Source organism: Panonychus citri, unplaced genomic scaffold, assembly GCF_014898815.1.
Source record: "Panonychus citri isolate SS breed McGregor unplaced genomic scaffold, ASM1489881v1 Contig00011, whole genome shotgun sequence".
Taxonomy (NCBI): domain Eukaryota; kingdom Metazoa; phylum Arthropoda; class Arachnida; order Trombidiformes; family Tetranychidae; genus Panonychus; species Panonychus citri.
Window position 1 is genome coordinate 1,864,541 of NW_026515416.1, and position 23,884 is coordinate 1,888,424.

Below are 23,884 nucleotides of genomic sequence, written 5' to 3' on the forward strand. Positions count from 1 at the left end.
TTGGTAACAATTAAAATCTTGTCTCTTTCCAATTCTAAACTTTACAATCTAAACATTGTTGCAAATTGTGATTTCCAATTGTTGTTTGTAAACAAAATGTCGAATCTCGAAGATGATGATGATCCTCCTCATCTTTCGGCTGAATCGTTGGCAGCATTGAATGAATTCTCTTGGAACAGAAAACAATCAACAAGATGATTCAAAGAGCTCTGAAGATTGGGTGAGTTAGAACTTTGTATTAATAATCATTTGATTTACAATTTGTTTCTTATTCTAATTCTAATTGTGATTCTAATTCTTTTCTCTCCATTGAAGGAATTGAGTCAATTCTGGTACGATGAAGAAACGACTCAATTCTTGGCCGATTCTCTCATTAAAACGATCAATGGAAATGGAGTAATCGGTTGCATCTCATGTCCAACTGTTTACATTAAATTACTTTCCATGATTAAGGAAAATGACAAATATTCTGATGTTCAAGTTTATCTTCTTGAATTTGATCAACGATTCGCTCGGCTAGGACCTAATTTCGTGTTCTATGATTATCGCGATCCTTTGGCCGTAAAAGAAGTTTTGTCCAGTTCATTTTTCGATATTATTGTTTGTGATCCTCCATTTCTATCGGAAGAATGTCTCACCAAAGTCACCGAGACGATTAATTATCTGAAAAAGGAGAAAATTATTCTCAACACTGGAGCGATTCAAAGTAATTTGGTCGACAAATTGTTACAATTAAAACCAAGCTCAACTTTCATTCCAAGACACAAAAACAATCTCGCCAATCAATTTGCTTGTTTCTCTAATTTCCCAATTTAACCATCAAAGAAAATAAATCAACAATTAAAAGATGATCAAAGAAAATTTTATCAGCATTAACAGTCTGAATTTCATATTCATCCATTTCTTAGAAACTTTAACCAACATTCACATTCATGTATTCATTGATTGTTCAGTTTATGCATTGGAAATGATCAATTAAAGGAATCAAAATTTCTGAAGGAAATTTAAACATCTACATAATTGTCAATCAAAAATCTCTATTCAATTGAAGTTATTTAATTGTTCCCTTTCAATTCCCAATTGTTAGCAACAATTTGTTACTGTATGAGTAAATGAATTTATTGTTGAAAACTCAGTAAATCAAGCAAGAAATTTATCCATTAGAGTGACCATGATAATCAATTGATTTTTAATGATGAAAATGATTTATCATCGTCAAGAACAACAATTATTAGATAATCACCTGAATGGTTTAATTGTCGAAAGGGTTTTTTTCTCACTGATAAGCGTTGTAATTTACGAAGCAATTAATTTAATTTCTGTTATTGTGATTTTGGTGATCAGATTTTCTTTGAGTATTTTTAATGATTAAACTTGAAACAATTGTGATGATTTTTCTTATGGCGCGATGAGTTTATTAGCACTTTTGGGCGATTTAGTTAAGTGTCTATGTGACTTTGATATGTTGTACATTTTACATGATAAGATAGATGATTAACTAATATAAATGAAACAATTGAGATGTTTAATTTTTGATACACGAGGAAGAGAAGGGGAAAAATAATATGGCTAATTGATTAGTGATCACTTTCTTATTAGATGGTCGGAGAAATTTTTTCTTTCCGCTAAAAGAGCTCTGATTATGGAGCTTCGATTGTTGCTGTTATTGGTTTCATCGGTCGTGATTAGATTGGCGTTATTTTCCTGTGAACTGCAATTAGAATTGGAACCTGAGGCGGAGGTGAACAGATTCAGTGACGATGATCGATTGCTCGTAACTGTATTAGCGAGTTGACTTGAGTTTCTTTCCGATGACTTTAGTCTGTACAGTTCACCTTCCAGTTCAGCGACGGTTCTTTGTGAGGCTTTGAGTGAATTGTCAAGAAGATTAATCAATTCCCTTTGTTCCTTAATCGTTAATCTTTGAGCTTCCAGTTCATTTTTCTGAAGATCTCTTTCTGCTTTTAGGTTATTATTCTCTTCTCTCAGAATTCCAATGTCTATTTCCAATTTGAGACGCATGTTTTCTCAATTTTCCATTCTAGTGAAAGACATAGTCAACTCTTCATGGGCCGCATGAACTTTTTGCAATTCCAATTCAAGCTGATGGAAGATTCGTATGGATAGAGTTTGTTTTCCATGATGGTGGAGATGAAGATCACAAGTGAGAGAAAAAAAAAGAAGAGGGAAAGAGAGAAGAAAAGAAAATGTTATAGATGATTGACACTGAAAGAGAAAAGAGAAAAACTCACTTTTTGTAATTTGCTTGTTCTCAATGAACAATTGTCTAAACAAGGAACATCTTTATTGTCCATCCTTTGGTTCTCGAAGTAACTGTAATATCGCTTCAACATTTCGTACTTTTGTACCTCCGCCATTCTCATATCGGTCCCCATGCAGTTCAAATTGTCGGACATTAAAGGTAAATATCAATTCGTTTAAAACAACAACAAAAACAAGAGAGAAAAAAATAAACAACAAATTTTTGTATCGATACTTTTACCGATACTTGATCACTTTTTGTGTTGATATTTCTTTGCGTATTGTCGGCATTTTGTTGGAGCGAAAAATATTCACAAAGAGAAATAATTTAACGATTGATGTGACAAATACCGAAATTTTCGTATGTTTAACAAAATGATTTTTTTCGATTTTCATGGAAAAATTCCAACTTATTTCGATATCAATTCTAGAAAATAGTATTTTTATCTTAGTTCTCGATACGATTCTATGGATCCATAAACTATTCGCCAAACTTTTGTAACTGACACTTCGATATACAGTCGAAAGAAAAAATTGATATTCTTCAAGTGAAATTACTACTGTACTTAATTCAATCGATGACCAAACCATTTAGCGAATGCACCTAATTGCTTACTCGCTTATAACATTGAACTGGAGCTCAATGTATTAGTGTAGATGAGACTCAGGTCCTTCTTGTTTAAATTTGTTCACTTTTGAAACTGATCTAAATTATGAATTTAGCTTAATTGTACGATCGAAATCGAAAATAATCGATTAGTCCCGAGAATAAATCATTAACTATTAGAAAGAGTCGAACTTATAAAGTATCTATTTTGAAATCTTTAGATTAAATTCAAAAATTCAATGGTTCATAATCGTTAATATTCATTAATTGGAAAATAAATTTGGTAAACTAATCAGAAAATCCAAAATCAGTTCATCATTTGGCTGGAAAATTGTTCGTGATTATTTCATCAAATTTGGTTACTTTTTGTACTCTCGTCGCCCAAAAATCGTACTTCCGACTCGCACATTACTACTTCCCATTAGAATCTAAGAATAAAAATTATAAGAACAATTGATTAGAAAATTTTCTCGATGAGTAATTAAAAATTGGCCTAAGTAATAACAACGAACCGCAGTCTCGAAATCAGATGACATTCCCATTGATAACTCAAATTCATCAGGATCGTAGTCAAATTTACTGCAAACTTCATGTTTACATTTAACTAATTGTTCAAAATCGGGATTAAGATCATCACTTTGACTATTATCGTAAGAGCCAATAGTCATAAGACCAACCAACTCGAGTGATTGACAATTAGTACGTATATGATTAACCAAATCAACAACCTTTTCAGGCTCCACTCCACCTTTATCTAGTTAGCAAATTAAACATCCAAATGATGAAATAAAAGTTGATTAAGTGTCCATTTTATGCCATATGAATAATGGTCATCTCGACATTATTAATAGGACTCACTTTCCTCTCCGCTTGTATTAACTTGGACCATAATTTTCACTCTTTTGCCAGGAAAGTTGCGTTTCAATGAGGAATTGGCAAGATCAGCAATCAATTGACTATCAATTGTCTCCCAAATACTCAAGTTTTTTGATCCTAATTAGAAAGAAAAACAAACAAAATTAAATATCTGTCAACAATTAACAACATTTCAATCTAATTACCAAGTAATTTGTTAATCTGCTTCTTCTGTACTCTCCCAATGAAGTGCCATTGAATATCTGGACATTTATTCAACAACTTGAAATATCCTCATAATATTAGAGTCATTTACTAATCACAAAGTTGACAATTAACTTACCTCTTGATCATGACTTTTCTCAGAAAGTTCATTAACCTGATTTCAAAAAGAAAACAATGATTTAATTGCAGCAAACAATCAAAATAAATCAAATGATAGTAAAGACACTTACATAATTTTCACCGAAATGTCTTTGTCCATAACCATAAGCGTCGATAATTAATTGTTTTGGTTTTGTTTTACTCACAGCGACTAATCTTACATTGATTTTACGAAGATTCTTTAAGAAAAGAAACAATTAAAACCATGAAAATAATCAATCAATGAGAATTTACAAATGTCAACAAAAAACATATGATGAAAGGAAAATAGGTGAAGATAATCAAAGAGGAGAAATAAAATTGATTCTGATTAATATACTTACCTCTGGCCTTTTATCACAAGCTTGTTTGATCCTATTGAGAACTTGGGCTAATGAAGAAGCGACAGTTAATTCACTCATATTTCTAATCATTTGATTATCGAATCACAAAAGCACAATTAAGAAAAAGAAAACAAAATTCAAACAAAAACAACGAGAAAATGAAGTAAACAGTCAAGTCTTTTTCCTCCACAAGGACTCGAGGGGATTTTCACCTTAACTAGATTGTGGGATTGAGGAAATTAATCAGAGACGATGAAGATGATTAAGGAATTAAGGAATTAAGAGATTTAAGTTAGTTGTAAATAGAGAGATGGGCTTGTTTTTTAATTATTCTTATTAATAATTATTGTTAATAGAATTACAATCAAGTGTTTTGATCATCTTGTGGGTTTAAAGGTTCGATAGCCATGGTTAGTTTATGGTCGATTAAATCAGATTCAAGTTGGATTCACTTTTCTCCACGGGGCTTAATTGTAGGAAAATAGTAGAACAAAAAAGAAGATTATTATTTAATTGTAACATTTACTTAATAGTTATTAATAATTAACATGTTTGATCTTCTTTCCAATTTACAATTAACATTAAATTCTCAATGTTACAGAAACAAATTGCTTTTACACATGGAAATTATTCAATTGTTCTTAATTGGTTATGTTTCAATTATAATGAAAACATAAATCAAATCGATGGTTGAATGATAATTAATCTTCAACAAAGATTTAGTTATTTTATCAATGGTCTAAATGGTGAAGATGATGATTAAGAGAATTTATGGAAAAGATGATTAATATTTAAGATTTTGTGACAGTAAAAACAATTAAATATCGACATTGATCTTGACTTTTTCTCTCTCTTTCTCTCTTTTAAATAAAATATTTCTTAGATGATTAACAAAATACTAATTAAAAATTTTGGAATCACAATAAGAAATCTAAGAGCTTTTTAGACAACGGAAAAAGGAGTAAATGTAATTAGAGTGGAGCGGATTGGCGATACAAAGGGAACGAAAATGATTAGCAAATTTTCACAATAATCTCTAATTGTCAAATGGGAAGATGATTTTCCTTTTCTGGTTAACAATTAGTTGAATCAACTAAAATTATTGTATTATCAAATCTGAGTAATCTTTTTCTCTTCGCTGGATTGGTTAATTATTAAATCATCTAATCATTTTTTTTTCTTCATTGGTATAGCATCAAATTGCTGTGATTTGTTATCGTTTGTTAACATTACAATTTATCAGTTGTTCAATAATATTTAATTATTGATGGTACTGAAGTTTACTGAACTGGATTTATTCATATTTATGTTTTCCCATACGAAATATCTAACTGATCTTTCTCTCCAAAAATTAAATGAAGTTATAATCAACGACGTCGGTTAGGTTGACGATTAGATGAATTGTCGAGTTCTGGGAATTCGGGAGATCGTAAAATGTAATCATCATGGTGACCATAATTGCTACGGGGAGTTCGAGGGCTGCTAAATCGCAAGTTAGCATGTCTATTAATGTTTCCTGAGATTTGCGGTGAATTTTGTTGATATTGACGCTGCGGATGAAAATTAGGTGGGTCGTTACGTTTGAGATGATGATGATGATCGTTATTATGATGATGATTATTATTGTTAAAATGTGGATTACTATTGCCAGATGAGGGTCGCCATATCGTTTGATGATTAGATGGTTGTTGACGAAAGAATTGTGGTTGATGATGAGGATAAGACTGGTGTGAATTGGTATTAGGATTGTAAAGAGTTCTATCACTTGTTCGATAACGTTCATTTGGGCTATTGGCCATAATGCCGCTCATAGAGGGAGACGATAACTCTAAATATTGTGATCGGTTTGATAGTTGACCTTGTTGGGATTTTTTAAGATTTAAACGCTGCATCTGACGCTGAACATTATGTAAAAGTGATTGTTTAGAAGGAGATTGTACTTCGTTATCCAGATACTCATTTAAAACAAATGCTTTTCGATTTCTATTTCCTTGTTTTAATTGCTTTAAAATGGCTCTTGGTGAATCACCTTTATTTTTACCTCTAATTCTCTCAGGGCAGTTATTCTTTTGATGACCAATCCTGCTGCAATAATGACATCCTCGACCTCTTGGAAAAGGTCCATCATTTAGATAACGAGCATCAAAGAAATAATCAGTCCACGAATTATATCCATCAAAATTATCAGGTTGATTACCTAATCGATTTCTTCCAAGAATTATAGAGGCTTTAATGTAACGAGCCATCTCTGATTCGATACCTTGGCCAAGATTGTGAGAAAGTAAGAATGGATCTGAAAAGAGAAGGATAAATATGAGACAAACAAGACGAGAGAAAAAAAGAGAAAATTAAATTAAATTTACACAGGGATTAAAAGAAAATCTTTTCAAGATTCTAAATAAAAGGCTTATAAACAGAGGAAGATATTAATTGGTTGACTAAACAATTACCCTCAATAGCAATACGCCTTCCAGTCCATTTCTTTTCCATTTTTGTGAGATCTTGTGATCGCCGGATACAAACAACCAATGCTTCGAATGGAAAAATTTCAGCGTAAAATTTTAAAAATCCATAGAATAGATTACCAACAGTTAGCTTATTAGAATTGTAGTGAGTCCATCGTTGTGCAAGTGAATCAATATCATCGAAAAACCATGTATTGTAACCATCGACAGTTCGCTCCGGTGGAGAGTCACCATCATAAAGCTCTTGTAAAATTGGTATAACTGGAGGGCTGCATCTTTGTAGATAGTAAAGAGTCATCAGAGTATAAGCGTAAGATGATAGACTCCCTTTGGATGCATCACAGATACCACATTTCTAAAAGAAAATGAAGATGATTAAGATTAAGATTGAGATTGAGAGGATGTTGAGAGATGTTTTTATCTAAAATTAAGAAAAGATAAGTAAAAGATAAACCAATAGTAAATGATAGAAAATGAATAAACCTTGAAAAATTGTTTGACAGTGAATCCCAACATCGCCACACGATCATCGACTTGACAATAGGTACGAAGTAACCTGGTATTATGGCTTGCGAGTAGATTGTACAGACTAATATCACAGTCGAAATGTTCTGGAGTTGATCTTCCTTTTACAATTTTTCGATTTGATTTGAATCGCAATTTAAGCACTGGAACTTTAGCCTGTGGAATTGGTTGTAAATTTGAGATCCTTTGGCCATGTTTCTTAAATTCATCAGCAAGTTTTTTAATGACTTCCGTTTGATCAATACCTCTACCATCTTCATTATCTCTAAAAGTCAAACAAATATCAAGATCACATTTTTTTGCACCAAAACCATTTTTAGATGAGCCAAAAAGTTGCAAGTTAGCGTCAGGATAAATCTCACGAACCAAACTCGTGAGTGATTCCAATATAGATTCATGAACTTGTTCATAATTATCGTCCAATCGTTCGCTGTAATAAAGTCTAGAGCAAACTTCGTCTAATCGAGCTGATTGTTCTGGAAACAAAGTGCTAGGAACAGGAATCAAATCAGGTAACTTCTCAGCGGGACAATCCTTTTTGAAATGATCGATACGTTTACATTTTATACAATACTTTTGTGGTAATTTGAAACAAGGGTTAAGATGAAACTCTAGTGTATACCAAAAGTGTTCGTGTGTAAGAGAAGCCCATCTTACACTAATTTCGTCTTTAAGACGGTAAGAAATTCCGAATTTCTTGGCCAGTTTTATATTATAAGTAAAATTAAGTTCTTTTTTACTTGCTTTTGTTTCACCACGAGATTCGTCAGCATCAAATTCTTCATCTGATCCTTTGTCTTTCGTTTCATCATCATCACTATCTTCAGAAGCCATTAACGTTCGGAAACAAGGTGAACGAAGTTCTTGGCTGAAATCGTCAAGATTAATAAGACACCTTTCTGCAGTTCGAGGAATCATGAAGTATCTGTAGGTTCTAAGCAAATTGTGTTGATAATTGTAATACAGTTCTTTTCTTCCGATACTCCGACTCAAATTATGACTATGGTGGACTGGATCTTCAACAGCAAGAATGCAGGTAGTCCAATTTTTGGAAGACAAAGTTAATTCAAGGCCACGAATGTTAACAACATTATCTCTATTGAAATCTTTGGCGTAATAAGCCAAAAGTTGTAACCACAATTGACCAAGAGTTTGTTTATTTCGTGAAGGCCAATTGCTTCTTAAAACTGAATATTTTTCTTCTATCGCTTCTTTGGATGGTGTTGATCCATCAAGTGGGAAAAGACTTGGTAAAACGGGAGGTGAAGTTTGTTGTAGAAAATGGATCACCATAATGTGAAAAGAGTGTGATGGCCAGAAACCATGATCGGCTCGATCAAATCCACAATTACGGGCCCATAATTTGAAGCAAGCGGCAAGTTTAGCGACTCTTGGATCAAAGGATTCATATTTTGCCAATAGTTCAGCAACCTCAAGACTTGAACTGGAGTAAACACCAAAATGAATTTTCGGTTTTTCTTGACCAAGAAAATGAGATGAATACCGAAACGAGAACCTTGGAGATGAGATGTCAAACTCTTTCTGAATCTCAGTATAAACTTCCATATCTAATGACATTTTCATTGCAACATTTTGCAATATCTGAGCAGAATTATATTTATCTTCATTTTCCAAAACTAATTCAACATTAACATCAGAATTGTCCAAAGCAAATCCTGATACTATTGAACCGTAGGGTCTTAAATAGATCCTTGTTCCAGGAAACCAAACATTAATTGTCGCTTCAATCTCTCGGACTGCTGCCATTCGAAGATCTTTTTGCTTTTCAGTCAATAATCTACCAGAATATCTTTCAACCATTCCATCAATGGCACGTAATTGAGCTTTACAGGGTTCAGGCAAACTGAAGATAGTGATATCTTCCTTGAATGAAGTACGTTTATTCCGATGTTTTCTATCTTCTGAGATATGCGAAGAAAGGACATATTCTTTGAATTTAATCCGACATAGTTCACACCTATAAAGATATTCTTGATCAGTCTTGCTGATACAATTCTGATTATATAAAGCGAGAAGCTGACGATCAACATTTCCATCCGTAGTCATCATGATTATCACGAAAAAAGAACAGAAATCAAAAGATCACCAAAAAAATAAAACAAAACACAAGAGAGAAAGAAAAAAGCTTCTTTGGTTTAGATGAAACCAAAACCTTGAAAGAAACTGAAGAGATGAAGGAATAAAATTTCCAGTGGAATTAAAGTAAATTGAAACCAGTGTCAAACAAAGCAATTAGTTGGACCATGAAGAACGCAAATTAAATTTAATTAAAGAGAAACCAATTAAATGAACTCAAAAGCATAAATTAAAATCCATTAAGAATCTTAAAAAAATTTTCTTAAAATGTATTTTCTCAAATCGATTGATCGATAAATTGAACAATCGAACATCGAAAAAGTGCTACCATCTCTCGAGGAAAAAACAAACTATAAATGAGAATTTTTTTAATTTTAATTTTTCACTTTTAAAATTTTTAATAATCAATTAACATTAATTATCACAAACATGAAAACTAAAATGCAAACCCAACAAAATTTGTCCGTTTGGACCTTCAGGTAATCCTGAAGTATAATTTGTATGAAACATTGGCTTGGTTGAAGTACAATTTACAATGTAAATTAAAACAGAATTTCACTAAAACTTTAATTGTACTCAAGATCTTTTTGTATTAACAATCAATTTATTGTCGAGAAATAATTTACATAAACTTGATTGAGATGAATAAAAGCAAAGATTTTTCTTCCAATTGAGAAAAAAGAAAATAAATAAATTGTTCGATGTTGATTTTAATAGTTGACAGTTTATTCAAACGCACCTTACGAATCGTTTACGATTGTGATCACAATTAATTGTTATAGAAAATGGATCTTACATATTGGGTCATATTGTAAACACTATTTCGAACACTATCAACTGTATTCGACCATCGAGCTTGTTGACCATCATGAAGAGAATCAGTTCCAATCTGATGCTCGTAGTAGGAGAAAAATTCAATCAACTTGAGCTGTTTAACAGTTCGAAGTTCATTATTAATAGATCGACATTCGACTTGGAAGATTCCAAGGGCTTTGGCTTTAGCTGAGGTGAAAATTTCCATTAAATTAGGATCCTGCGTAAGATTTCATAATATCATCGATGAACTGAATTCGAGCTTTTTCAAGGCATTTTCAGCACTCGTTTCTTCATGAGAGATAAACAGTTTTTCAACATCAATCTTATTGTGATCTATGGAAACATTAATATTTAGGTCAATTTGTAAATTCTTTCAATCGATTAAATGTATTTACCATTTAATTGTTTCGCAAGTAAACTGAATCGATTAGAAACTTGCCAAAGTTTCTGCTCTTCTCCTTCCCAAGATTTGATAACAATATTTTCTGGCGACAATAAGGATATGACCAATTCTTTGAGATATCCAACGAAATCAGGTCTTATTTTGCTTATCCTTCCATCGAAATGAATATCATCAACATTTTCTCCAGGTGAAGGCAAAAGAAAACAGTCCATATCAGAGTAACATTGATCTAACGATCTCCATGACGATTCAAGTTTCGACATTTGAACGGTTCGTTTATAGTTGAGAAATTTTCGACCACCTTCATTACCATAGTTATAGTCTGAGACGTAAGCCCAATCCCTCACGAGAATCAATAACTTTTGAACAATCTGATCACCAGGTACTCGAGATTCTTGGGGAAGACATTCACTGAATTTACATAAGTTGCTTATGTCTTTACTCTGAATATTTCGTGACTGATTGTAGATTAGAGTGGAAGAAATCAGGTTGGAGATGGCGAAAAATTGTTCCTCTTCAATAGATTCACTGGAAAAACCTTGAGTGTCCATCAATAGAACTACAATCTTAGTACCATCTCTACGTTTAATGATCAATGGTTTAGACCATAACACGATACCGCGTATCTCTATCGATTCCAGGTCTCCATGAAAAGCCTGGAACAAGTTTGAATCTCATCATGAAATAATTCAAATGATGATGATGATCTTCAGTAAATACCTGTTAATGGTTCGTCCTCTGAACCAATCCAGTTTTCTTGGTCGTACCGTTGTAAATATCGAAGGAAAAGTTCAGAGAAATGATTTACCTGTTCTCGAATCACCATTAATGGATACAATTGCCACAGGTAAATCTTTGATACCTTTTTCCAGAGATTCATCTGTAAAAAGCATATCGACAAACATCAAGTCATTGAATTGAAATTTATGAGTTTTTGGGTTTAACCAGATGATTGGTAAAGGTGAGTTCATGATTCAAATGAATTAATTGCTATCACGATGATCAAATGGAACCATAAAATTAACTATAATTTATTTCATAGATTGGCAACCAAAATTACAAAATACATCAAGTAAATACAAAAGTGTCTTTTGAGTGTTCAAAACAATAGGAAATCAATCAATTAATGATGATGGTAATTGTATCAACCTCCTGATTAACTTTGACAATCTTATCGATTGAAACAAAGTCTAATCCTAATTATAAGCATCATTGATCTAGACTATTCCATAACTTGAGTGATAATTAGGACAATAGGAAAATGAAGTAATTTGTTAATTCGTCAACATAATTATCGTGAATTTAAGAGAAGCGAAAAAATTTTTCATTGGGAATTAATTACAATTACAATTTCCAATTTATTCAAAAGATCCGCATTTTCACAACTCATTTTGTTTGGTCTTTAAGAACCTTTGTAAATTGTTTAGGACAATTTCAAATTGTCAATTTGTCTTTGTTCAGTTTTCTCTCCATCTTTAATGTTATCCTGTTTAACTGAAAAATTGAGAATTTCTAATAAAATGTCTTCAGTTTGTATTAATAGTAAAGAAGATATTTTCTTTGATGTTTACTTTTATTTGCCTTATGATACAAGAATCTCACCGAGTCTTTTTAAATTTGTTATTTCTGCCCCAAATAATCAAGTTGAAGATTCAATTTTGGATTTTGAAAGTGTTCCAACTGTTTGTAAGCGTTGGTTGAATGTGAAAATGACCATTACCAAAGGTTTCAGGACTTATCTCGATCAGGTTGACATGATTCTAGTGATCAAAGGTAACTTGGTACCCGTTTTCGACCACATTGAGGTAGAAGCTCTATTTCCTTCATTTGTGAAGGGTAATCTGGATTCTATTGATTTTGATAAATTAAGTTCGCTACGGTGCATTTTTCCGGGAATTAGAACAATTTGTATTGAGGTACCGGCAAGGTTCAAGGATGAGTACCAACGTGTTGAGCTTTTCAGAGCTGATCTTGGCCGTTTGAATTACCCGATTAATTAATAGTTAGCTGTTAAGAACCTTTACCATTTTGACTAATAAATAATTTTTCGAATTTTGGATCATCTTTTAATTGTTGATTTATTTTCTTTGATGGTTAAATTGGGAAATTAGAGAAACAAGCAAATTGATTGGCGAGATTGTTTTTGTGTCTTGGAATGAAAGTTGAGCTTGGTTTTAATTGTAACAATTTGTCGACCAAATTACTTTGAATCGCTCCAGTGTTGAGAATAATTTTCTCCTTTTTCAGATAATTAATCGTCTCGGTGACTTTGGTGAGACATTCTTCCGATAGAAATGGAGGATCACAAACAATAATATCGAAAATGAACTGGACAAAACTTTTACGGCCAAAGGATCGCGATAATCATAGAACACGAAATTAGGTCCTAGCCGAGCGAATCGTTGATCAAATTCAAGAAGATAAACTTGAACATCAGAATATTTGTCATTTTCCTTAATCATGGAAAGTAATTTAATGTAAACAGTTGGACATGAGATGCAACCGATTACTCCATTTCCATTGATCGTTTTAATGAGAGAATCGGCCAAGAATTGGGTCGTTTCTTCATCGTACCAGAATTGACTCAATTCCTTCAATGGAGAGAAAAGAATTAGAATCACAATTAGAATTAGAATAAGAAACAAATTGTAAATCAAATGATTATTAATACAAAGTTCTAACTCACCCAATCTTCAGAGAAGCTCTTTGAATCATCTTGTTGATTGTTTTTCTGTTCCAAGAGAAATTCATTCAATGCTGCCAACGATTCAGCCGAAAGATGAGGAGGATCATCATCATCTTCGAGATTCGACATTTTGTTTACAAACAACAATTGGAAATCACAATTTGCAACAATGTTTAGATTGTAAAGTTTAGAATTGGAAAGAGACAAGATTTTAATTGTTACCAAAGTGATTTTCTTGGCTCGAAATTCAATCTCATTGATTAGTTGATTTTCTTGTGAATATTGAAAATTGCGCTCAACTATTAATTCACTTGAGTGAAAAACCGATTGGACTTTTTTGGAAAAGTTTTTCTGTTTTGAACTTAAATTTTTGAATCTTGTTTTACAAAATTTGACCTTTGTGCCTGTTGAATTATGATGAACGAACCTTTGAAAGTGTTTTATTTTAATTCGCGAGCGAATAAATTTGTTTTCGATGAGAAACTTTACTCTCAGTGGTTATCATCATTCAATGAAAAGCACCGAGATTTACCTGTTGCTATTGTTTCCATTGTCGGTGATGCGAGAAAAGGAAAATCTTTTCTATTGAACTTTTTCCTTCGATATTTACAACGATATGGTTATGATGATTGGCTCTGGGATCTCGATGAACCATTAATAGGCTTTTCATGGAGAGACGGCGTTGAAAGAGATACTGTTGGAATCGTTTTATGGCCTGAGCCCTTTGTACTAACACGAAAAGATGGTTCTAAAATTGTTGTTATTTTAATGGACACTCAGGGGTTTTCTAATGATTACGATACAGTCGATCCTTTTTCACCATTTCAGCGATTATTTCATCGATTCTAATCTATAATCAGAAGGGAAACATCCAATCAAATGATGTTACAGTTTTATCCAAATTCATTGAATATTCTAAAGTACATATTGATAAAGGATTAGCCAGTGGAGTTGAGGTCTTCCAGCGATTGTTGTTCGTGATCCGTGATTGGTCTAATCGAAGGGCATTCGCATTTGGACTCAAAGGAGGAAATGATTACCTCAAATACAAGAAAGAAAGTCAGAAAGATGAATTCTGTTCTTCATGGGCCAACTTGGAGAAGTGTTATTCGGACATTGATTGTTGTTTGTTACCTTCGCTTGGAGACAAAGCTGAAGATCTTGATTTTAATGGAGAATTATGGAAATTGAAACCTGAATTTGTCCAAGCTCTTAGAGAACTAGCTTCATCACTATTGGCACCCGACAGAATTGTCACCAAATCAATTGGAGGAGAAGAAGCTCAATGTTGGCAAGTCTTAAAAATCTTCAAGAAACTTGCAAAAAATAAAGGTAATTTTCATGCTTCTGATTAGGTCCCAATTTTTAATTCTCTCCATTTCATTTTAGAAATACAATCAAATGGAAGTACACGCGCTAAGGACGCCGTCAGGACAGGAGCTCCAATCAATAATTTAATGGATTGGGTCACTAATAATATAATTAGAGGTGGACGTTTAATTGCCGTAGCGGCAATGGTAGCCATTTATACTCTTATTCCGCGAAAGAAGCCTACAAAAAACTCATAAAGTCATGAGTTGTACTTTTCTCAACATTTATATGAAATCTCAACTTGAGTTTGAAAGACTCGAAGAGTACAAATAATATTTATTAAATATCTCATTTGAAAGATTCATTCGAACTGTCCAAATTTTGACCATTCTTTCGATTCTAAAGCATGGTCGATGAAGCGAAGTGACTTTGATTTAATGGAGATTTGTAAATACAAATTGTCTCGAAAAACACTCGCACAAATGGAAACACATCTTTCACGATGAAAACTTTCAAGTCAAAGTCTACAGGTTTAAATTGTCAATTTCCTCATTGGGAGCAGAATAAATTTGACCAATTCCGAAAAAGACGAAAACTGTCAATTGGCAAAGATCACACGCTCCCAATACATCAGTATCCAAAGTGACCTTAAAATTATTCGATTTCTGTGGACTCAAAAGTCTTGAAATTACAGTTAATCCATTAATAAAAACGGATGATTTCTGTAATTTATTAAGACTGTGAAATTTTCCATAGTATCCTAAACATGTAAGGATTTAATATAATTTCAATTTGACGTTGTTATTGGATATACGATATTAACGTTATTATCAAAATGATAAGTTGATTTATGAGAACCATGATAACGATAAATGATGATGATGAGAGTCAATTATAACTTTCATGTTATCTGTTGCTGTTTTCAAAATGAAACTACTAACAAGCCAATGACAATATCATCATCTCATGGATGTTAGTTTAACTTGAACATGATGAGAGTATATTAATTATCATCTAAAAGGAAATGGAAAGATGACAATAATGATGATAATAAATGAAACCTTCAAAATGAAAAACAATCTCATCTCATGAAAGATCATACCAATAGTTTGGATTGTGAAAAACTGGACATGGATTGATTAGATTCATCATGATGATGGTCATCATCATCATCGATTGGTCATCATTTTCATTCTCGTTCATCTCAGTAATATCATGTTGTCTTACTATCTAACATTAATATCTTTATTATTATCATCATTATCATCTCTTGAAATGTGATATTTTCAGAGGATAAATGCAATTGGAAGACAAATGAAGATGGAGGAATCAAAGGAGGAAAAGGAAAAGTTGAGAAAATCAAGATTCTCATGGGTTTTATATGTTGATTGATGTGAAAAAGATATTTTCACATCTTTGGATATATTTATTTTTTTATTTCGATTTAAGATTATCCCATCATCATCCTGATCATCATTTGTATCTGCAACATTAAACCATCATCAATAATATCGTTATCATCATTATCAGAGTTCAGAAAGAGAGAGAGAGCCAGAAATCAATGACATATCAAAATGAGAAATGATAACTGATAGTGAAGGTGAAATAATGATAAAAAGTGATAACAATAATATCAAATACTCGGATATCCGTAAACACAAAGATGGATAATCCTTTATGCTCATTTGATGTAATATGTCACCAATCCAATTAGATTAACATAAGTTAATACGGACCAATAATCATCATCATCACCACGATAACCATTAGTATTTGTTATTGTCCCAATCAACATCATCAAATTTTTTGAGTAAAAATAATAATTTTTTGACTCTTTTTTGACTCTTTCATTGAGTCAAATGTTAATCAATTTTTTATGAGTAGTTTTTATTCAAAAAATAGTAAAAAAAAATCAAAATTTAGTAAAAATTTACTCAATTTTTTTTTGAATAGTTTTTATTCAAAAACACGCAGTTTTTTTAAATGAGTAAATGTTGAATCAAAATTAGAATTGTGATTCTAATTTTCTTGATTCATCAACTTACTTTCGTTTTCTGTTTGCAATAAAGTTAATGCATCAAGAAAATTAGAATCTCAATTCTAATTTAAAATTTTGATTCTAATTTTATTGTTTTTTGGAAAATTCATATTCATATAAATGATGAGTTCAATTTTTCACCACCCTAACCTCCCACTCCACCAACTCCATCAACAAAAATGACCACTCACCTTCATCATCTTTCACCTTTGCCAAAACTAACAACAATTAATTATTTTCAGTTTCAAAATTTCTAATTCGCGAGATTCGTAGATTCTTTGAAAACTAATTGTTAATTAAATTTTGAATTCAAATCAACAAATTACAAAGTTTGGCGTAAATAAGCATTTGAATGGAGTCATAACAAAAATTTATACTAGATTCTTTGATTCATTGATTCTTTAATGAATGTTTTAATTGACATGAAAATGAGTAAATTCTGAGGTTGGAAATCAACGGAAATTTGCAAAAATTTAACATTTTTTCATGTAAGATTCCATTGATCTTTAAGAATTGTCGGTAAATGTAATTCAAGCTGTCGTCTCAGATTATTATGTAAAAAGTATTTGTCTTCACGAATTAAAGCAGGAATTGTCCGATTCTCACACTGGTAAACACCATAATCTTTAGGTTCACCTGTAAATGGACCATGAGCATGACCATATTCACATATTAGATAAACTGAGACGGGATTAGCTTTAGAACGTTTTCTTTAAAAATACTTAAGATTCGGTAGCAAAATTGGGTCACTTGAGAATCTTTGATTCACATTGTTAAACAGATTAACCACTATTTCCGCTGAATTAAGATGTAGACCACCATGAGCCATAATAGATGAGAGAACAGCATCACAATACTTTTTGTTGGTGGTTGATAACTAGTGACTTCTTGGACAACTTCACCATCACAAACACTATTTTCTAAATTGTCAGAATTTTCAACTGAATTGCTTGATGGCATACCTTGAGAAATGGATTCATCATTAGAATAAGAATCTTCATCATTTATTGCATCGGGCAATTTTTCAATGTACGATGTAACTGAAAGATTGTGGGTTTTCTTTTCTTCTATTGAAGCTTCTTTTTGAAATTGGTTCATCCATTAATCTTCATCAATTGATGAAAGATGAAAGATGAAAGACGAAAGGTTGAATGGGTCACTCTAAGGTCAGGTGAAGGTCTCACCTTTAAATTTCAAAGTCACTTAAATTACTTTTCACTTTTAGTAAATCACTAAATTACCGATTACAAAAATAAATTCACGAATCTTAAAGTTCATAATTAATAGAAGAAAAAAATAATTAAGATTTGAAATAAAATAATCAAATTAACTAAAGATTTAATTAAAGATTGAAAGATAAACACTAATTCAAATTTTAGAATAGAAAACCACATGTTCTCTTTAGAATTTTTCTTATTCTTTTCTAAAGTAACCATAGCAACAATAGATAAGAGGGAAGATTTAAATAGAATTTAAATCATTTTTTAAACGGAAGTTGTTAACCACGTTTTAATTTTCTTTTAATTCAGTTGAATTTTTTTCTCAAGTTTTCCACTTTAATTGTTTTTCTACATTTTATCGAGTGTTTTATTGAATGGGAAATTCATCTAGACGTAAAAGTCACTGTATAAAAGTTCCTAATTCAAAAAAAGGTCATCAAAAAGTTACATCCACAGACAATCAACCTTAATTGCTACACTTTGCCAACTCATGGCCGACCAAAAACTGTTAATAGCTCTTGTCAGAGTGAAAGATAAGGCAGGTAAAGAAAATACGATTCCTGTAGGATTCAAATTGGATTCTAATAAAATACCGTCACAGCTTAAGGCTGGTTTGATGCATCCTGATAATCTCATTAAAATTACGATTGACGGATTTAGACCAATTAGCTCGATGATTGTATCTGTTGGTGGTAAGTTTTTCTTTTCTATTTCTATTTAGGTTCTGAGATTCTAATATTCGATCTTTTACAGATGATTCTGAAGACCTGATGGCCTCTTTTAAGCTTTTCTGTGATTACGTGAAGCACCTCAAGCTACCTGGATTGACTGCAAGGATTCAACACTTTTTAGCTTTGGAAAACATTTTAATCGAAAGTGTGAAAGCGAGTGGCCTGAAAGTAACCTCTAAAGGTGACTTTGATTCTTTTCTTCAAAGAGCTGATTACCTTGAGCGAAAAGAGAAAGACGAAAAAAGATTTATAAAGCCTCGACCAGTACCCATACTGAAACAATTGATCTATCGATAAATGACATGAATCAAGAATCAGAAGCTACTCTTAGAAAAATCGAAATTCACAAACGAAAATATCATGGTAACCAAGTGGAAACTTTGCAACAAAAACGTGAAAAGCTTAACCTTCGCTTAAAAAGTCTCCGAAATATCATAGATAAAAGTTCGACTGCTGATTTCTTTATTGATGAAATTTCACGAATTTTTGATCAGTTTTTTGCTCTATTAACTAGTCATGAATCTGGTATCCAAATTTTCCGTGACTCAGTGGCAGATCACATTGCAACAAATCAACATGAAATCATTCCTGAAGATTCAAATTACACAGAGGATAAGTATGCTTATTTGGAAGGTGTTCTTCCTGTATTCACAAAAAAGTACAGAAAAGTTATCTCAGATTTGCCCAAGAAACTCGAAGAACGAGAAGCAACAGTCATACTTACTAACTTTGTGAGATTTACTTTCCCAATCATTGGATACAAAATGTGACACTCAAAGGAACCGGCTACAGAAAATCACAGATCTCTGTTTGGAATCACCAGTTTCCTCTCACTGACCCCGAAACAGGAACCATTGATAACAAACTCGGAGAGTTACGTTATCAATCTTTTTTGGGTAAGTTGTAGAATTCTCAGAATTTAGATTTTAGAAAAATCAAACTAACATTTTTCTATTTGCAGATCATTGTGTTCGACAATGTGGACGCAAGTCATATGATTTGTCGACCAAGAAGTGTTTAAAAAATGCTTTGTCAAAGGCCATTTGCTACGCTCGTTCAAAGATTAAAGAGAGAAATAGTCCTGCTTGGGATTCGAGAGCACAACAACAGAAGATGACCCCGATGATATCTCTGAAATCTCTTCCGACTATCATAATGATGCTTTGCCCAAAGGATTCCAACGGTCTCTTAGAAACAAAGTGTTCGATTTTAATAATTTTGCCTCAAATGTTGATTCACAGAATCAGAATGAGAAAATAGAACAAAAGATCCAAGAATCTGTTCAATCTCCATCAACTTCTGCTGATATTATTGCACATCCAGCAATCATTACTTGTGAAAATTCAAATAATGCTTCTCTCAGTTCCAAAAGCCTTAATCTTTCGAGAGATGGTCAACCTTTAATAAAATTTTGGGTTTCAATTTTAATTTCTTAAGTTCTAGGATTCGTTATTAAAAGTTATATGAATCGTTAATCAATGAGCATACAGGTTCAACAAATAAACGATTCATACAATTCAGATTGTTGATTCTAAATTTAAAAATCTAAGAATCGTTGCTTTGTTTTTGTTTAATAGAAGAAACGAAAAGAGAATCGCGACTCAAAGATTCAACGAGTCATTTAATTCAGATATTCGATTGGTGATCTTAAATAAAAAATTTACGAATCTAGGAGTCATTGATCGTTGTTGTTCAATTGATAAAACGACGAGAATCGCGACTCAAAGATTCTTCGATACCTTTATTTCGATTACGCGGTAGACAGAAAATCACTATACTTTTTTTTTATTATTTGGATTCGCGAGTTCTTTTAGTTTTAACCGATGAAAAGAAGTAAAAATGAATCAATTTGTCGTCTTTTCAGGTAAATTTTGAGTAAAAATTTACTAAAATAATCTGGTTTTGATTCAAAACCGGTCAAATATGAGTACAAAAATAAGAAAAAAACACTCATTTTTGGTATTCAAAGTTGATTCAAAAATGATTGACCAAAATTTTGATTCAATTCTCATCAAAATTGAATCAAATTATGTAAAAAAGTCTTGAGTCAAAAAAGAGTCAAAACGTCCCAAACAACACTTTTTTTTACTCCTTTTTGAGTCAAAAGTGTTGATTGGGGTTTCAATACTTTTGTTTCAATCAACTAATCTCAAGAAAAATCACCAAAGATTAAATCACTTACAGTTTGAGTTGAATATCAAACAATAAAAAAGTATTCAAATCAGCAAATTGAACATCAATCATAATACAGCGTGACAATTGATATGTGACTTTTTTGAAACTCGTCGTATTTTCGCATCCGACTTTTTGAATCAACTAATTGCATGCCAAAATTACCGTAGATAGTTACGGTTTTGTAGCCCGTTTCCGTTTTCGAAAAAAAAAATTTCGAATTTGAGTTATGGTGAATATTCGACAAATTTAGTCCAAATTTTCTGATTTTTCACGATTTCTCATAATTGATATATCTCTTCTATTTTTTAACTTTTTTTGTTGATTTTTTCAAAGTTTATTCATGTTATCATTCTAGACAAAATATCCAAATATCAGAAAATTAACTCAATACCCAACGCCATAATAGAATAATTCGCAATTCTAGGCCTGACTTTACTGCAAGACATTCATAAATGTTGCAAAATAGTGACCAATATTTAATAATTTTGCAAATTGAATTCATAAACCGCATTGACTTAGCTATCGAATTATGTATTTCATGTGAAGAATACTCAAATAACAAAAAAATTAAAGGGGGTATCAAAAAAATCACATACCAATTGTCACGCTGTACTTTAGATGAAGTTTTATTTTCTAATCATATCCAATTGATTTAAAGCTTTGAAAACAATCAAATTAAGTTGAAATGGGAAACATTTCAGTTTCAATAACCATTCAATGAAGGAGAGATACTGAATCGTTTCATTGATAAAATGCTTTGAGTTTTTTTTATCAATGAATATCAATTGTTATTCATAGGGAAGGAAAATTTTGGCGAAAAAAATTAGGTCAAGATGAGATAGATAAGTTTCCGAATCTTATATATATAAAACATGAATATTAGTCGAACATGAGAAAAACTTATGACTAGATAACATCTTCTTTTGCATTATAACCTTTAACTGGTCACCTTTTTTTCTGTTAACCTTTGGTGACCACTGTCCATTCATTCAATGAACATCAGAGCAAAAAAAACAGATAAAAGAAAGACCATAAAGACTAATCAACCAATTGTCCATCTTTTGTATTCTATTATTTATTTTTTGTTGCTTTCACTTTCTATCTGGAATCGTAAACTTATTTATGTGTATTCAGTGAGATGGTCAATCTGTTCAAACAAATCATCAATCAATCAGCTGATAAGAAATCAATCTGTTAACAATCGATCACCGATTGTCTTGTTATCAGGCAAAACCAAAAGCCATCACCAAGTGATCATCAACTATCACTACCATTTAATCAATCAATCAAATAATCATTCAATTAACTTTCAGTTGAGATGAACTAAAATCACGATGAAACTTTGTTTATATCGTTAATGATGATGATCGTTTCAAACGTAATATTATTATTATTATCATTTAGCTAAAAATAAGCAGAAACTTTCATCTGAAAAGATTTACGTTAAATTGTTGCATTAAACTTTCGTTTACCATTAGGTAGGTACACGAATAGAAAGTAAATTCACAAATCATTAGCCTAAGGCAATTTACTCTACATTATCTGGGAAAGAGTTTACTTCAAATATATGATGAAAAAAAAAGTAACTCACAGAGGATCAGAATTTGTGATGAATAAAAACTCAACTTCAACTCTATTTACATGATTATTGTCAGATAAATATTCCAGTTCCTTGTGAATACCATTATCGTCATTAGCAATTGTTACCCGGAAATGGAAACAGTTATTAGGTAAATCTTACATTTTCACCTTTCAAATCAAATGATACTAATAATCTGAGTATCAAATTCAATTCATGATCATTTCATGTGAGTTTATTGATTTTTTTTGTTCATTCTCAAGGTTAACAAGGAGCTTTATTTAATCTGAGAATCTAAATCATGCCTCCATTCAAATACAATTAAATTAATAGGGATCATATTTTTCAATATGATTACTAAATTTTGTGATTTAATGATAATGCCTGAAACTGATGGTTATCTGTGGTGATTACAATTCAATTGATTGTTTTAAAATTAATGATCTCATTTGCTTTTAATGATCATGGTTCAGGGTAAAAGTTTCATTTTAAATTGTAAATAATAATTTTCTGCTCATAATATTTAAATGGGTCTGTTTTTGACCTTAAAAGAAACAATAATAAGCCTTACAATCAAATTGTTCCCAATAACCATAAATATAATTATTTCTCGATCACTGAATATGATTTGTAAAGGATAACACAGATTCGTAGCTAATTAAAATGTTAGACCAATTCGATCGTTTTTTTTTTGCTATTCAGTCAAATGATATTAATTTTCCTTTTCGATTCTGACAGAATGATGGAAAATCTCATTATCAGATGAATCAGAATGATCATTTTCCTTTGATAGATATCAACAATAATATCGATATTTCCTTTAAGATTTAGGTCTCTTACTCTTTCAGATAGTCTATTTACATCATCATCATCATAGAAAACTTTAAATCTTGAATAAAAATTATATTCTCATGAGGGTTTTCTCCTTCCATGATAAGTAATAGAAAGAGAGAAATAGAGTATCTGATGAATTCGTGTGAATACTTGAAACTGGAAATGTTTACGTCGATCAAAAATTTCAACACAACGTGAGATGCATACAATCAACATGATTATAAAGTTTGAAACTCATAACTGATAAGGTAAAAACACTGTTACATATTCAACACATAGACTGATACACATACACACACCTACATGAATCTACATATAAAAATATCAGGTGAATTATTATTGGCATGATGATGAAGAGAGAGATAGAGATGAATATGCCTGAGGAGTAACTCGAAGCACATCAGAGGTAACTCAAGACTCAAGACAAAAACACCGTCTCAAGTGGATGAGATGATGATAGAAACATGGAACATGAAAGAGAGAGAGTAAAATTTTACCTCTTTGAATTGTAAGTAGAAAATGAAAAATAATCGTTGGAAAACTGAAAGCGTCAACTGATGAAGAAGATGAAAA

General features: G+C 31.7%; 5 protein-coding genes and 1 pseudogene across 8 annotated transcripts; 3 read left to right on the top strand and 3 right to left on the bottom strand.

Moving 5' to 3' along the window:
* The first annotated feature begins 69 nt into the window (after positions 1 to 69).
* On the top strand, positions 70 to 1,127 carry LOC128391486 (EEF1A lysine methyltransferase 1-like). The gene is given in 3 exon segments (XM_053351388.1): positions 70 to 171; positions 173 to 220; positions 316 to 1,127. Coding segments are annotated over 3 exon segments (624 nt in total). The 5' UTR covers positions 70 to 96; the 3' UTR covers positions 817 to 1,127.
* A 265-nt stretch (positions 1,128 to 1,392) lies between these two features.
* On the bottom strand, positions 1,393 to 9,772 carry LOC128391201 (terminal uridylyltransferase 7-like). 4 transcript variants are annotated; one of them, XM_053351050.1, is made up of 11 exons: positions 7,380 to 9,771; positions 6,882 to 7,251; positions 6,461 to 6,724; positions 4,432 to 4,478; positions 4,180 to 4,287; positions 4,068 to 4,103; positions 3,931 to 4,006; positions 3,728 to 3,862; positions 3,382 to 3,623; positions 2,253 to 3,297; positions 1,393 to 2,103 (listed from the first exon to the last, which is right to left on the bottom strand). In XM_053351050.1, the coding sequence occupies exons 1-10, from the start codon at positions 9,489 to 9,491 to the stop codon at positions 3,229 to 3,231; spliced, it is 3,459 nt and encodes a 1,152-aa protein (XP_053207025.1). In that variant the 5' UTR covers positions 9,492 to 9,771; the 3' UTR covers positions 1,393 to 2,103; positions 2,253 to 3,228. The 4 variants fall into 4 exon arrangements, with proteins under 4 accessions (XP_053207025.1, XP_053207032.1, XP_053207046.1 ...); XM_053351057.1 differs by having other exon boundaries at positions 6,473 to 6,724; positions 7,380 to 9,770; XM_053351071.1 differs by lacking the exons at positions 1,393 to 2,103; positions 2,253 to 3,297; positions 3,382 to 3,623; ... (3 more) ...; positions 4,180 to 4,287; positions 4,432 to 4,478 and adding an exon at positions 4,724 to 4,897 and having other exon boundaries at positions 6,473 to 6,724; positions 7,380 to 9,772.
* A 785-nt stretch (positions 9,773 to 10,557) lies between these two features.
* Positions 10,558 to 11,617, bottom strand: LOC128391833 (atlastin-2-like). Its single transcript, XM_053351787.1, has 3 exons — positions 11,546 to 11,617; positions 10,730 to 11,393; positions 10,558 to 10,667 (listed from the first exon to the last, which is right to left on the bottom strand). The coding sequence occupies exons 1-3, from the start codon at positions 11,615 to 11,617 to the stop codon at positions 10,564 to 10,566; spliced, it is 840 nt and encodes a 279-aa protein (XP_053207762.1). The 3' UTR covers positions 10,558 to 10,563.
* A 570-nt stretch (positions 11,618 to 12,187) lies between these two features.
* LOC128390847 (EEF1A lysine methyltransferase 1-like) lies at positions 12,188 to 13,651 on the bottom strand (annotated as a pseudogene).
* Positions 13,652 to 13,687: 36 nt separating this feature from the next.
* On the top strand, positions 13,688 to 15,094 carry LOC128390839 (atlastin-2-like). Its single transcript, XM_053350613.1, is given in 3 exon segments — positions 13,688 to 14,231; positions 14,234 to 14,755; positions 14,813 to 15,094. Coding segments are annotated over 3 exon segments (1,095 nt in total). The 5' UTR covers positions 13,688 to 13,837; the 3' UTR covers positions 14,992 to 15,094.
* A 3,388-nt stretch (positions 15,095 to 18,482) lies between these two features.
* Positions 18,483 to 19,553, top strand: LOC128391841 (uncharacterized). Its single transcript, XM_053351799.1, has 2 exons — positions 18,483 to 18,684; positions 18,746 to 19,553. Exons 1-2 carry the CDS (start codon positions 18,483 to 18,485, stop codon positions 19,018 to 19,020), a joined length of 477 nt encoding a protein of 158 aa, XP_053207774.1. The 3' UTR covers positions 19,021 to 19,553.
* The last annotated feature ends 4,331 nt before the right edge of the window (positions 19,554 to 23,884 follow it).

Coding starts and splice junctions, on each gene's coding strand:
- LOC128391201 (XM_053351050.1), bottom strand. CDS start 9,491: ATGATGACTACGGATGGAAATGTTGATCGTCAGCTTCTCGCTTTATAT. Junction 4,479..6,460: donor AATTAGAGGTAAAAATAAAG/GTGATTCACCAA, acceptor CTTCTTCATTAG/CCCAAGTTCTCAATAGGATC. Junction 3,298..3,381: donor CATCTGATTTCGAGACTGCG/GTTCGTTGTTAT, acceptor TTTTATTCTTAG/ATTCTAATGGGAAGTAGTAA.
- LOC128391833 (XM_053351787.1), bottom strand. CDS start 11,617: ATGAATCTCTGGAAAAAGGTATCAAAGATTTACCTGTGGCAATTGTAT. Junction 11,394..11,545: donor TAATGGTGATTCGAGAACAG/GTAAATCATTTC, acceptor AACTTGTTCCAG/GCTTTTCATGGAGACCTGGA. Junction 10,668..10,729: donor ACTTGCGAAACAATTAAATG/GTAAATACATTT, acceptor ATGTTTCCATAG/ATCACAATAAGATTGATGTT.
- LOC128391841 (XM_053351799.1), top strand. CDS start 18,483: ATGGCCGACCAAAAACTGTTAATAGCTCTTGTCAGAGTGAAAGATAAG. Junction 18,685..18,745: donor GATGATTGTATCTGTTGGTG/GTAAGTTTTTCT, acceptor GATCTTTTACAG/ATGATTCTGAAGACCTGATG.